We start from the raw sequence: 15,037 nt of genomic DNA, 5'->3' as shown, positions 1-15,037 counted from the left end.
CAGTTCGGTGAGTTTATTGCAAAAAGTGCCTGGTTAATGGGCTTCATTTGCCTAAAGATAAAGATACTCTCCCCTTTTCTTTCCTATTAGGGGTCACTGACTCACAGGAGATAATTGAGTAAGGTCTGCGTAGGAGGGAGAAACTTGAGTTCTTCCACATTTTTGAATGGGAACTTTCCAAATTCTACTCACTTACGTTTTGTGGAATATGAACTAAATCTCTGTTAAAGAAGAAAAACGGACACAAACTATATAAATCAGTTCCATATTAATATTTCTGAGGGAAAGAAACAGTCAAATGAGGAGAAATAAGAAAAAGAAGAGGAGGTGGTGAGGAAATCAGGCGTGGAAGGAAAATAAAGCAAAATGAAGAATACACACATTACATTTTCTTCTACCCTCTGCAAAAACTTTTGATGCCCTACTCTGATTCCCACTGCCATTTATCGTGCTGCCCCAGACTAAAGAAAACACAATCCAAGCCTACCCACCCAGTAGCCACCACCCAAACCCCACCACACCCACCCCGGACTGGCCCATGAAACCACTGGATTTCTTCCAGCTCTTTCACTCATCTCACCTGCCACGCACTCTGGAGTGTTAAGCAGATGGTATCCACCAGAGCAACCAACTTAAAATACTGAAATACTTTTGTTACTTGTAGGTGAATGGTATTCCCTGTAGCCCTTTCCTGGGACCCCTCAATTTCCACACAATTTAGCAACCAGAATTAACACCAAACACAGCAGTGGCCTCTAATTCCTGCACCAGCACCCATTTTGATTGATTAGTGTCCTTGCCATGTCAGTTGTTAAATATTTAAAGATCATCCTGTACAATACAGCTTCAAACATGCACTCTGCTTACCGTTATTGCCTTTGCCAACCCATCTTGAACCTAGGTCTCTCTATCAATTAGCTTTAGAAACCCCAAAGAAGAGCAGGTTAAAGTTGACCTCTCTCTCATGTAATAGAAATGAGAATGTAAGCAGCTCAGGGCATGTGTTGGAGCTCCAAAGTCATCAAGGACCGAGGGTTTCCTTTAGCTCCACTGTCCTGTTGTGTGGTTTTTGTCCTCAAATTCACATTCACAATACAAGATGGCTCCTGGGGCTCTGGCCATTTGGCCCATGTTCTAGATATAAGGAAGGAAGATAGGCAAAAAGTAGTTATCTGAAATAGCTGAAATAGCTCCTTTTAAGAACCTTCCCTGAAGTCCCAGGTAACATTTGTGCTTACATTTTATTGGCCAGAGTTCAGTCACATGGCCACACTTAGCAGAATGGGAGGCTGGGAAATGTAGTCTTTAGCTGGATACTTTGTTTTCCTGAATAAACCTGGGGCTCTGTTTTGAGGAAAAAGGGAAGGAAATGATGGTGTCTATCACAGGTTCTTTCTCTGCAGAAGCCTCCACTTGGTCTTACCAGAGACTTAGCACTGGGAGGCCATGAAATAGAGACATCCTCATTTCGATTCTCAGAACAGCAGGATAGGGCCTGGGGCAGCCAGACTCCCTGGACCAGTCACCGGTGACTGTGAAGCTTCATCTGGGACTCCAAATCCCTCTCCGTATGCTGCACAAAAGGCATTTTCTCTGGTGGCCCCAAATAAAGGATGTTGGGAAGCATAGGTCTGGAGCAAACTTCTAAGGAAAACAAAAGTTATGGTACAGTATGGCCTTTGTTAAGTCCCTTTATTAATCACTGCATTAGTGCATTCTGAATTTTTAGCTTAGAATCAAGCATCTTCTGGGCCCTTTCAAAAACTTCACACTATTGGATTCCAGAAAGCACTAAAATCTCGTAAGTTGACCACAAGGAGCAATTTCTGCAGCTGCCGCTTTCACAGCCTGCTCCGGAAACGGTTCCTCAGGGACGTCACCTCCAAGTCCCATCTTCTTTCTTTTGTGGAAGAACGAAACATTGTCTCGGGGAGAGCAATGCAGGAGCTCCCAGGGCTGCTTTCCCCCCACGTGTACAATACAGCTCCTGTATACCTACTGTCTTTATTTTCTAACACAAATAATAAATGCTATCTGCTACTGTTTTTTTTTTTTAGCTGAGGTTGTTCCCTGCTCTAATGTGACACTCGAATCCATAGATTTACTTTAGACTCTTCCTAGCCATTGCTCTTTATACACAAATTTGGCCAAGGTTCCAATTACTAGTAATTCATACACACCCAATTACTAACTCTGTGGAGGCCTGACAAGCAGCTATAGAGAAAACATAATTATTGCCCTCAAGAAACCCACATCTAGGAAAACGAATATTTATTCAGGTAAATATCGTGTAGCTTTCTTGAGCCCTTAATTGGAATGAGACAGCAGATGGATGGGTGGGGGACAGAATGATTGATAAAGGAGAAGCAACATGTTAAGTATATTAAGCCATGTACAATCCAAAGCAAATTCTTTTAAACAACACAGTTGAGGGGCGCCTGGGTGGCTCAGTCGGTTAAGTGCTTGCCTTCGGCTCAGGTCATGATCCCAGGGTCCTGGGATCGAGTGCTGCATCGGGCTCCCTGCTCGGCGGGGAGCCTGCTTCTCCCTCTGCTGCTGCCTGCCTCTCCCCCCTGCTTGTGCTCGCTCTCTTTCTGACAAATAAATAAATAAGATCTTTAAAAAATGTTTGAGTAAGAACATAATACAAATTTTAAAGGATGATCTAAGAAGTTATGCCCCCTAATTTTCATAAGTACTTAATTGTACTAATAAATAGGGTTAAATTCTGTATTTTAGCTTACTGAGGCTTTGGTAACTACACAATTTCTGCTCAAAGACTCTTTAGTGACAGAATACAACTGAAGGTTGAGCCCTGGTTGATAAAATAAACAGAATTTCAGGGTGTGATTTTTTTTTAAGAATTACTCTGTATCGTACTTCTTAGCATATCATTTGAAGTTGAGCAGACATCAGCTACATGTCAGGAGTATGAGGCACCAGGACAGAGCGGAGTATAATAGGATACTTTTCTTATGAGCTCAGAGTTCATCTGGGAGTAGCAAATGCACAAAAAATGAACTATAACACAATATGATCTATACTATAGACATGCAATTGTCACTTCATTAAACATGAATTAACTGTGCTTTATAAGAATACTTCGCTCTGTATAGGAATTGATGACAATTTAGTTCCTACATACCATATGAATGTGTTCTTGGCTTTTGAATAAGATAGTAAGTTGTATTTTAAACTGAATACATTAATAACTTACAACATGAAAAAAATATTTATAATATTAAAACATTTATTGGCAGGTAACAAGATACATCTTGTACCATTGTACTATTGTATTCTGTTTATTTTGTAAGGAGGTATGCAGATGAGAATTGATTATTTGATCCTTATATACATAAAAATGTATCTTTTACTTCTAAAGATAACTTGTTTTTTTAAAAGATTTTATTTATTTATTTGACAGAGAGAGACACAGCAAGAGAGGGAACATAAGCAGGGGGAGTGGGAGAGGGAGAAGCAGGCTTCCCGCGGAGCAGAGAGCCTGATGCGGGGCTCCATCCCAGGACCCTGGGATCATGACCTGAGCCGAAGGCAGACACTTAATGACTGAGCCACCCAGGTGCCCCCTAAAGATAACGTTTGAATGAACCTATAAATTCTTGTACTGAGCTACCATTGTCCCACTAAATTGAGTGTATTTGCTTTCTGTTGGTAACACCACCAGGCTCTTCCTGATCCTTTAATTTTGGACATGAGGTAGGACAGGCACCGAACTAGGTCTTCTTGGATTTCCAGGACTTGGGCAAGAGGCTAGGTCAGTCTTGTGTTTGCCAGTGTGGCATGACGAGCAAGTCATTTTTCAGCTGCCACCCTTCCAGTACGAGCTGGGCCACTGGTCTAAGCATTCAGAAGGTTACTGGGAGTTCATAATGCAGCTTGCATTTGCATGGGGGAGAGGAGGGTTGTAATGGATGGAAGTACTCTCAGTGTCCTGACGTTAGGACTAGAGGTATGCCTTCCCTGACACTTTGGTTATCAATGATGTGTTTACTCTTGACTCAAAACACGAGAGGCAAGAGGCCTAGAGACGGCAGGCAGAAGAGGGAGAGAAACCCAGATCATGAGAAGTGAAAGAACAAGTAGGCAATAGGCTTAGAAAGAAGGCTAAGCTAATGACCTCCCAAAGTAGAGTCTAGAAATGCGACAAATGGAATCTAATGATAAGCTATGGATGTCGCAATGAAGTTCTAATATTCGCTTTAATGCTTGAATTAATAAATTAACAGGGCATTCAAGGGAGCCCTTTCCCGAGGTCTTCATAGATACAAGTAGTGGCATGTGATTGCATTGTTTTTTTAAAATCTAAATAAAAACTATTATCCTTAGTGCCTCCAAGACTTCTTTAGATACAGCCGGCCAGACAACTACTGATTTGTTAAACATTTATTCGGATGATGACTATATTAAAAAAATCCAAAAGCGCCTTGAGGAGGATGCTTTTGCACGAGAGCAGAGGGAGAAAAGACGGCGGAGACTGTTAATGGACCAGTTAATAGCCCATGAAGCACAAGAGGTAAAATATTTAGATATTGCTTGAATAATTTAGTACTGGACAGTTTGCAAAATTTAGTCTTTTATACATACATATATGTATCTTCCTTATTTATTATCTGTTACTCTTAATCAAATATCAACAGAACACGTCCGCATCATCACAGCAAATAGACTCAGAAAAATAAATCTACATAAAACATTTACTAAATAATCTAAAATCTGATGATGGTTATACAACATTGTGAATGTACTTAATACCATTGAATTGTACCCTTAAAAATGGTTGAGATGGTAAATTTTACGTCATGTATATTTTCCCACAATTAAAAAAAAAAAATACTGACCAAAAAGGACATACTTTGGATATTAACCAAATGTACATTTGCAAATATTTTCTCCCATTCTATAGGTTGCCCCTTCACTCTGTTGATGGTCTCCTTTACTGTGTAGAAGCTTATTAGTCAGATGCAATCTTACTTGTGTATGTTTGCTTTTGTTGCCTGTGCGGTGAGGGTCATATTAAAAAGAAAAAATCATTGCTTAGACCAATGTCAAGAAGTTTTTTCTCCCTGTACTTTCTTCTAGTAGTTTTATAGTTTTGGGTCTTATGTGTAAGTCTTTAATACATTTTGAGTTGATTTTTGTATACGGTGTGAGTTAAGGGTACATTTTCATTCTTCTGCATGTGGACATCTAATTTTTCCAGCACCACTTGTTGAAGAGATTGTCCTTTCCCCATTATGTAGCTTTAGCACTCTTGTTGAAGATCAGTCGACTGTACAAGCATGGATTTATTTCTGGGCTCTCTTTTCTATTCCATTGGTCTATATGTCTGTTTTTATGCCATTACCCTACTGTTTTGAATACTGTGACTTTGTAGTATATATTGAAATTAGGAATGCCTACAGTTCTGTTCCTCTTGCTCAAGATTGCTTTAGCTATTCGGAGTTTTTTGTTGTTCCATATGAATTTTAGTATTTTTTTTTATTTCTGTGAAAAATGCTATTGGAAATTTGATAGTGATTTTATTAAATCTGTAGATTACTTTAGATATTATGGACATTTTAGCATTATTAATTCTTCTAATCCATGAACATGGGATATCTTTCCATCTATTTGTGTATTCTTCAATTCCTTTCATCAATGTTTTATAGTTTTAGTTCACAGATCTTTTACCTCCTTAGTTGAATTTATTCCTAAATATTTTATTATTTTTGATGCTATTATGCAATTATGCTGGATTGTTTTCTCAATTTTTTTCAGATTATTCATTGCATATAGGAACACATTTTTATATATGTGATTTTTTGTATATTGATTTTGTATCCTGCAACTTTACTGAAATTGTTTTTCAGTTCGAACAGATTTTTTATGTTGCTATTGTTGAAGTCTTTAGAGTTTTCTGTATATAAATCATATCATATGCAAACAGAGACTATTTTACTTCATCCTTTCTAATCTGGATGCCTTTTATTCTTTTTCTTGTTAATGGTGCTGGCTAAGACTTCCAGTACTATGCTAAAAAGAAACGGTGAGAATAAGCATCTTGGTCTTATTCCAGATCTTAAAGGAATGCTGGCAAGCTGATAGGTTTTAGCATCATACCATTGATTATGATGTTATCTGTGGGCTTGTCATACATGGCCTTCATTATATTGAGTTACATTCCTTCCCTACCTAATTTGTTAAGAGTTTTGATCTTGAAAGGATACTGAATTTTTTCAGATGCTTTTTCCGCATCTATTGACATTATCAAAAAGGTTAATGAAAACAACATGGAGAAGTTGTTAGTCCTCTCAGTTTGTTTATTGGTTTACTCTAGTGGTTCTCAGTGTGATTCCTGGACCAGCAGCATCAGAATCACCTGGAAATTTTCAGTAATGTAAATAATTGGACCTCACCTCAGACCTACTGAATCAAACTCAAATCACAGCTCTGGGGTGAGGCCTGTGCTTATATATGTTACTAAAAAATTCATATTTATTTTCCGTTGAGAAATTTTATTTAATCTACATTTTTATATAATTCCCAGGTTCAAGTTTTGGAATTTACTATAGAGTGTTGTTATCATTATTTGCCTCCAGATTCTGGAAATATATAGGATATTTCTCCCGTAATCTCATAGTGGCAGAGATCATTTGAAACAGTATCATTAATAATGCTAGATTTTCTTCCTAAATAGTTGGATTGTTGAGTGTTAAATGGACAACTCCAATGTTTAAGCATTCTTTTATGTCTTCCCCCTTGAGAACTTTAATTACCTCCTCCTTCCACATGATGTCTCTGTTTAGACAGAATGAGAGCTTGAAGGGGCTTTGAAGATCATCTTCCACCTAAACCCCTCATGTCACCTGTCACGCAGTAGGCCCTGAAAATCCAAGTTACTTGTCCAAGGCCATACGGCCAATTAATGGTAAGACTGGAGCTGCAGTGGCTTTTGATTCCCAATTTAATGCTTTTTTTCCACTGCTCACATACTGACTCCCCTTCTACTCTCTTAAAATAGACGAGAGAGCCAGGAGAATGCATCTAGTTTCTCTTTCAGATTACAACCAATCAGATTTTCTGAGACAAACAGTAGGTCATGACCCCTTAGACTCTGCTCCAGTCTTCCCATTCCATCAGATTGCAGCTTTTTCTCACACAGGTAGTGAGATATCCAAACTGGCAACTAACTAGATCTGTGTCCTCAGCCAAAGTCTGCATTTGTTTTTGTAATTACAACCAGTACTTATTTCAGGAATTTCAAATTTCTGAAAACATGCTTTTAAATTGAGAATCAGATCCTTTGTTTACAAAACCTTGAAAACAGTCACCTAATTTATTTTTCATTGGATTTTAAACAAAGTAATAATTCATTTAAAATCATTGTGACTTGCAAGATCATAGTGCTTCCAGATACCAAAATGGTACAACCTTTGTTGGAAATCTTCATTTTTATAACTTGATTTTTGCCATGTTCAGATTTAAATCAAATGACAGAAGTAGATGCCGAGGACTACTCTGCCTTGTACACATTATTTATACATAGGCTTCTTAACCCAATGGGAAATTTGGACATGGCCTTGACAAATAATTGGCTCCTCCAATGGTGTTTTCAGGAGGCGTATCGGGAGGAGCAGTTGATTAATCGGCTGATGCGGCAGTCCCAGCAGGAGCGCAGGATCGCTGTGCAGCTGATGCATGTTCGGCATGAAAAGGAAGTTTTATGGCAGAACAGAATTTTCCGAGAAAAACAATATGAAGAAAGACGACTTAAAGATTTCCAGGATGCTCTTGATCGGGAAGCGGTAAACAATAGCTCCCTTAAAAATCTAAGGTTACTTTTGATCCTTTCTACCAAGTCAAGGTAAACAAAACTGCATTTAGTTGCCCGTCACTTAAAAAGAGTTAATTTTTATATGATCTCTCTTTTACCTTCCCATTTTTATTTTTGTGTAACTACACTGACAGCGCATAGAGCTTCTACATATTACACTCTCCTCCTCTAGTCTTGATTCCACCAATATTTGATGTTCACCACCCATCTTTATGTCTGTGTCTCTCTGGTAATTTTGGTTGCCTGAAACTCATTCTCCAGTAGATTCCTCAAGAAGGGCTCAGGGAACAATATTCCATGTATGTTGTATCGGATATTGTGTATTGTATACTGATAACAGTATAGATTTAACTTTTATACCTGATTGTCAGTTTTGCTGTATATAGAATCCCTAGTTCACATTCTCTTTCCTTGAATATCTTAAATACATTATTCCATTTTCTTTAGGTAAAAGTGCTATTGTCAAAACGATTAATGATAATCTAATTTTCAGTTCCTTGTGTGATTACTCCAATTTTCTAGATGTATACAGAGCTTTAATTTCCTTTAAAATCTGCTAAGTTTACTAGGATGGTATTGGTGTTGGTTGTTTTAGGTGAACATTCTCAGGCAGTGAGAGCACTTTTAAGCTGCCTCCTTTTTATAAGATACCATTAGTCTTTAATAAATGATTCCTTGCTTTCTGATAAAACAGGATTTTATCAGGCCCATAGTGTATTATTCCTTCCTCCAGACCCAAATAGGCCACTTATCTAGTGTACAATCTTGTTGATCGTATTTGAGAATGGCACACAGACACCAAGATCCGGATGAGAGGTATGCTCTCGGCTACTGTGGTATCATTGTGTCTAGGTCCTTTTATGGCTCTGAAAATCAAAATATCTAATCTTCCGATTATTTAATACATTAATATTTTTCCTTATCTTTATGTATATATGGATTCTAATCATCAAAATAGATCTATTTTATCAATGGATTATGTAGATTACTTCTTGCCTATTTCCTACTGGAGATAGAGTTCAAATTTATTCAATCTGTTGGTCCAGATTTGATTGAAGAAAGACAAAACTCATGTGAGTGGCATTTTATATAGCCTGTCTTTAGTGCCATAAAATAGTCACAAAGCTAGGCCGAATAAAAGAGAAAACCACATAGAAAATAGGAAGGGAATGCTTTATTTATCAGATTTGTGGTTTACACTGTGATATTCCATGAAAATAAATACAGCTTTTGCCAAAAATATGCAGTTTTTAGAAATATCATTTGAAAGTCAGGAAAATGGTGCTTTTGCCTTTTGTAGAATAGACATAGCTGAAATGTTAGGGGTAGGGGTGAAGAACTATACCTCCATGGCTCCATGAATTTGAGCTGTAGGATCCCTGATCTCAAGTGTTCTCTTTAAGAGCTGAATTATCTGGATAATTGTTTCATCCCTCTTTTTTGACAAGAGTGAACTTGAATGGATTGAATAGCATTTGCTTACATTAGAAATGATGTGTTTAGCTAACCTTTTAAGTGCCTGTTGAAAAATATGTCTGCTTCAAGCCCAGTTGATGAAGTACAGAATAGTAAAGCATTTATAGCAGGACTGGGCTCACTGTGATGAGAAGCATTACCTGCTTTTTTCTTTAACTAGGCCTGAACCGACTTCAGAGGACTGGAATATTCAGGCCTGCTAGAGCCTCAGAGACAGAACTGTGAGGTTCTGTAGCATCTGAAAAAATTATATCCCATCCTCTCACAATGAGTGCCTTTCCTTAAAGCTGAGGTATCTGCTTCCCTGGCCCCCCTGTCTGTGAGGTGGCTTGATTTCACGGGTTATCTCCGCAAACACTGAATTTATTACCTCCTACATCAGCAGTGGCTGGTGTGTGAGTAGGAGCCAAAGAAATAAATACTGAATTGAAGTTGCCAAAGGAACACTGTTACCTTTTCTTCCTAGTCTCATGCACTAAATAAACAAATTAGATTTTGTTCCCCACAGCAGATAATTCTACTGCTTCACTTTTGTGAAGAGGAGAGTTTTTTAAATTGTTTTTATTACTTTTTACTGTTTTTTTAGTTTTTGTTATCATTTGTGGTGGGAGAAGGAGGAGAATTCTAGAAGTACTTTTAAACCTATTACAAATTTTAAAAGTCTGTTAATGGGGTGCCTGGGTGGCTCAGTTAGTTAAGCATCTGACTCTCGATTTCGGCTCAGGTCATGATCTCAGGGTCCTGGGATAAAGCCCTGCATTGGGCTCCACACTCAGTGGGGAGTCTGCTTGGGATTCTCTCCCTCTTCCTCTGCTCCAACCCCTGCTCTCACACTCTGTCTCTCAAATAAATAAATAAATATTCAAAAAAAATTAAAAAATAAAAAGTCTGTTAATGATACAGGCTATTAATAATATCTCATATTATTAATATTAATTATTAATCTGCTATTACATGGTCCCTCTCTGTTGAGTTCTGCTGTGGAAGCACTCCTGGTTTTCTTCCTACTTCATTGGCTGCCCCTTCTTGGCCTTCCTTTGTAGCCTCAGTCTCCTCTAATACCAAAACATTTAATGTCAGGGTTCCTTAAAGCTTAATTCTAGGCCTCTTTCTTTGCTCCTCTATGTTATTTCCTTAGACAGTCTCTTAATGCACGACCATGGTATGTAATTGCTGCAATAGACAGACGACTCATGCATATCTTGTCCTTTGCAGTAGAGACCCAGATGTTCAACTGCTTTCCGGACATCTCTACTCCTACATCTCAGTGATACCTCAAATTCACCATGTTAAAGCCAAATTTATGACCCTTCTTACTAAACTGGTCTTTTTCAAATTTCCGTATTTCCATAAATGGTGACACTATTTATTCGGTTATGCAAGTGCAAAACTTCAGGATCCACTTGAACCCTATTTCACCCTTTCTAACGTATCCAAAACATCACTAAGTCCTGTCAATTTCATGTACTAAATATCTCTTCAATTTGTCCATTTTTCCCCATGTCTACACCACCAGCCCAGTCTCTACTACTATTCTACTACCACTACTACAGTGGTCTCCTTCGTCCATTTTGAGTGGCTATGAATTAGCAACCACAGTTGGGGTATGCAAGAACATAACATTCTTTATATTCTTTAAATCAGCCTAAGCTCGAACTCCAGCAATCCATCTCTGCCCACAGAAATGCACAGATGCACGGTGCCTCAGGTCACAGACCAAGTCATCAGGGAAACCCTGCAGTCATCAGGCCCAGGCCCAGCCTGTTGCCTTTGAGACCTCAGTTACCCCAGCCCACACATTGCCTCCAGTGGCACATGTCTTCGCAGAGGCTGTTCCAACTTTTGCTGGTCCCTCACATGCTCCCTTCTGAGGCTCTGCTGCTCCCCAGGAAGTGCCAGGGAGTGGGCACACATCTCTTCCTCTTTCTCTTTGCTCTCAAAATCTCCCCTCCTCTCCTCTCCCTTGGAGTGACCTAGATTAATTTGCCTTTGGATAGAGTCCTTTAAAGTGAGGAGGGATTTCCAACAGTTTCTACTTTTCTGTCCTGAAGAAGCTCCCCGAAGCAGGAGTTTAAAAAGACCTGTTAGAAATGAAGGAAGGGGAAATTAGAGATACCTTATACAAATCACCTGCCCTATTATCATCTCCTCCAAATCATCCTCCATTGTGCAGCCAGAGGAATCTTCTTGACTCTCAGATTTGACCATTGCCCTCATACTCAAAAACCCACTCATGGCTTCTCTTCAACGAGATCCCTGCTCATACCTTGCTCCCCTCTGTCTCCCAGACTCTGGCCATCCTGTTCTGCTCTCAGATCTTTGAACAAGTCATTTCTTCTGCTAATCCCCTTCTTCCCTCATGCCTTTCCCCAATTAATCCTCATCTTTCAGAACTCTCTGCACAGGTCACTTCTTACCTAGGTCAAGCCTCCTGTGATGGGCCATACACCATCGTCCTTCCTTGTGACATGTATCATACTGTGCAGGTATACAGTTATTGTATGGCTTTTTCACTGCCTCTCCCACTGAATGTAAGCTCTATGAGGAAAGGGATCATGTTTGCTTCTGCTCACTACTGTTTCCCCAGGGCTTAGGCCAATGTCTGGTACATTTCAAGAAAGGCCGGGGGGTGGGGGTAGGAATGATGCAGAAAGGGAGAGAGAGAAGGGAGAGAGAAAAATAGAGAGAGAGAAAGAACTTTGTGTTGTCCATCATCAGTTTTTGTCTGTTTTGGTTTTGTATTTAGATTAAATCTGCTTATCTCATCCTTTAAGGTAATTGGGCATCTATTCTACATTAAGTGTTTCTGATTTCAAATTTCTAATCTGCCTATTATTAGTAGTAGTACTTAATTATAATAATATTTAACATTTTTTGAGCATTTATTGTGAGTCCAGCATTGAGCTATGTTTGTCACATGCACATATAATTCTCGCAACAGCCTTTGGAAGTTAACACTATCCTTGTCTACATTTTACACATAAGGGAAACAAGACTTAGAAAGCTCACCTTCACACAGCCTGTGAGTGGTGTAGGCAGGAGCACAGTCAGCTCTAGCCGACTCCAGAGTCTGGGCTCATAACCACCGAGATTGACTACCTCCCACAGACTTCCTTTTTCCTTTTCCTTCTTTCTTTTTTTAGGGCTTCAACCCAGTTTGCTGTAATGCGACAGGAAATTGTGGGTTTAGCACAGGGAGGCGGGGTGGGGTAAAGGTAGAAGACTAGTAGCTGTAAAGAAGGAAGAAAGGCACAGAGGGTGGGAGGGAGGGAGACAGCACCCAGGTGAAAGCTGCTGCCTTTCTGTGGGATCATTCCGCGGGTCCCTGTAAGGCTTGGGTCCCTTCCCGCCCGAAACATTTCCACATGCTTTACAGGCACTCTGCAGTCAAGCAACTTCACACCCCATTTTACTGTCACTCCACAAATTCTCATCTGGCTACTCCTGCTCTTTTAGACTCCTCTTCCTCTGACCTCTTCACAGGTGATGAAGCACGCCATAAAGCTTTGTACTGAAATGGTATGCTTTCCCCAGGAAGACTGGGCCCACAGAACAATACAGCAATAACAAATTCTGGTGTGATTCCGGAACTTGCCAAATGTACAGGACTGACCTCAGGGGTCACCCAGCCCAACCTCTTTCCCAATAAAAAGAAAACAAACAAAATAAAACAACATTAACAAAAACAAATGAACCTTCCATTTGGTTCAGTGGACAAAAGCAGTCCATTGTCAGGCATTTAGTCATCTGTGAGTAGTATCATAAGAAATATTTGCCCTGATTGGATGGCTCAGTGAGTTTTTCTGTGTATGCCAAGTCTTTTTAATACCCCACTTCACCCTGAGGACATGGAGGCTAAGGGAGGCTCGGGCTAGGAGCCTAGGACTTGACTTCGGTGTACAGGCTGGGGCTTGACTGACGGCAGCTCCTCCAAGGCCCAAGTTCACCTCCATTTTATACTCATCGGGTTAGGTTACAGGAGGCAAGTCTGGTTTCTGGAGCATGTTAGCACAGGATAGAATTTCTCAAGGAGCTGGGATAGCTATTTGAAAAGCAGCATTTAGTCATGCTGAGTTTGACCTTTGCACTTTGTGTGAAGAAAGAGTTTCTCTAAACAAAATAATAGTGCAAACCAAGCAGAGGGTCATGACAAACTGTAAGTATTTCATTACTTTCTGCAGAAATAAATGTTCTCTCTGAGTGAATTTTACCAATTTATTAAGGCTATAACAGCAGCAGAATGTTTTTGTTGTTGTTGCTGTCTAAATACATTTAACATTTGTTGGCACATGTGTGATATTCTCAAGCCAATAATATCAGGGATCTTCCAAAATATTTTCTAAGTATCAGTCAGTATCCTAGAACTCTCATGAAAAGACGGGGGGCACTGGCCGGGCGGAGCAGATATGTCAGGTTAAGGCTCCTAAGATGGGTTCGAAAGGGCCAGCAATGCTGGGGTCTGGCACAAACTTGCCTGTTTCTCTGTGATCCCTGACTCTGACTGTTTGCAAACCATGAACTGAAGGCTTCTTTTTAAACACTTCAGATCCAATTTATCATTAATCTACATTGGGCTTTCCACAGTTAGACCACTGTTCTCTGTATTATATTTTGCTGATAAGATAAGCTAAAGGTGGAATATTTCCAATATCGTCTTTGCCATCATACTCAGTAGTTAATAAGGAGAAAGGCTCTTTCGTGATTAAGTTTTTCTTGGTGTAAAAGTGTGTTTCATTCTACTTAGAAATTTTTTCACCTATTGAAATGATATTATTTTCACGTGAATCTTCGCACAATTACATTGACTTAAAAACGTCTTTGCCTTTCTTAGGCTTTGGCCAGACAAGCCAAGATTGATTTTGAAGAACAAGCCATCAGAGAGAAGGAAATTCATGAACAGATTGCTGTGGAAAGAGCTCAAGCTCGTTACAAAAAGCATTACACTATATGTGCAGAAATTTTGGATCAAATACTTGATTTGTCCACTAAGGTGGCAGACTACCGAATGTTGACAAATAAGTAAGTGTTGTTTTTTATAATCGTTACAGTAGAGACATCACAGAAAGTGAGAAAGGATAAGATTGTAATGTAGACACTCAGTTGATAATAGAGACAAAAATTTTTCTTGAAAAAATACTAAGAAGTGGGGTCCAGGATACCTGGATTACTGACTTAATTCACCCACTGATGAGCCTTATTTAAGGTGTATTTATATGTCTTTTAACATTTAAACTTTATGTCTAAATTATAATTTACAAAGATAACTATGATAATTTATTTGAAACACTTGGAACTTCCTAAAAGACTGGAATTATTTGAAGATTACTGGTCATTAAATCTGTTTATTTTCGTTGCACCTTGTTTCTAAAAGGAATTAATGCATTTATAAGGAAATATTCAACAATACAAAATATATTAATAATATGCCAGAAAAAGAACAAAGGAAAATCCAAATTAAAGTAGAAAGTTAAGAACAAGGGATAAACCAGAACACGGTTATATTAGCAGCAGGAGATTTGCCACTTGCTGCAACTGAGCTGCAAATTTTATCTGAGCTTCCTGGTGGTCAAAGTATAAAGGGAAATACAGCCTGTCATGTGTTTTCCATTTTCTGTTCTGGTTCTTTACAAAATACAGAACTTTTCTTGGCACTCAGTTTACAACAATAGTTCACTCGTGTGGTACCCTCACCTAAGGTACACTGAGTAGTGCTGTGGATCTAGTGGA

The 15,037-nt window shown here is 39.1% G+C and overlaps 1 protein-coding gene across 1 annotated transcript in view; it reads left to right on the top strand.

Moving 5' to 3' along the window:
- SPEF2 (sperm flagellar 2) overlaps positions 1–15,037 on the top strand; it is a 156,662-nt gene that overhangs the window by 15,615 nt on the left and 126,010 nt on the right. Inside the window, 3 exon segments of the mRNA XM_021696168.2 lie at positions 4,348–4,534; positions 7,617–7,805; positions 14,142–14,329. Coding sequence (XP_021551843.2) covers positions 4,348–4,534; positions 7,617–7,805; positions 14,142–14,329 — 564 coding nt within the window.

This window comes from Neomonachus schauinslandi, chromosome 7 (genome assembly GCF_002201575.2).
Source record: "Neomonachus schauinslandi chromosome 7, ASM220157v2, whole genome shotgun sequence".
NCBI classification, from domain to species: Eukaryota; Metazoa; Chordata; class Mammalia; order Carnivora; family Phocidae; genus Neomonachus; species Neomonachus schauinslandi.
This window is presented reverse-complemented; position numbering and strand designations above follow the sequence as displayed.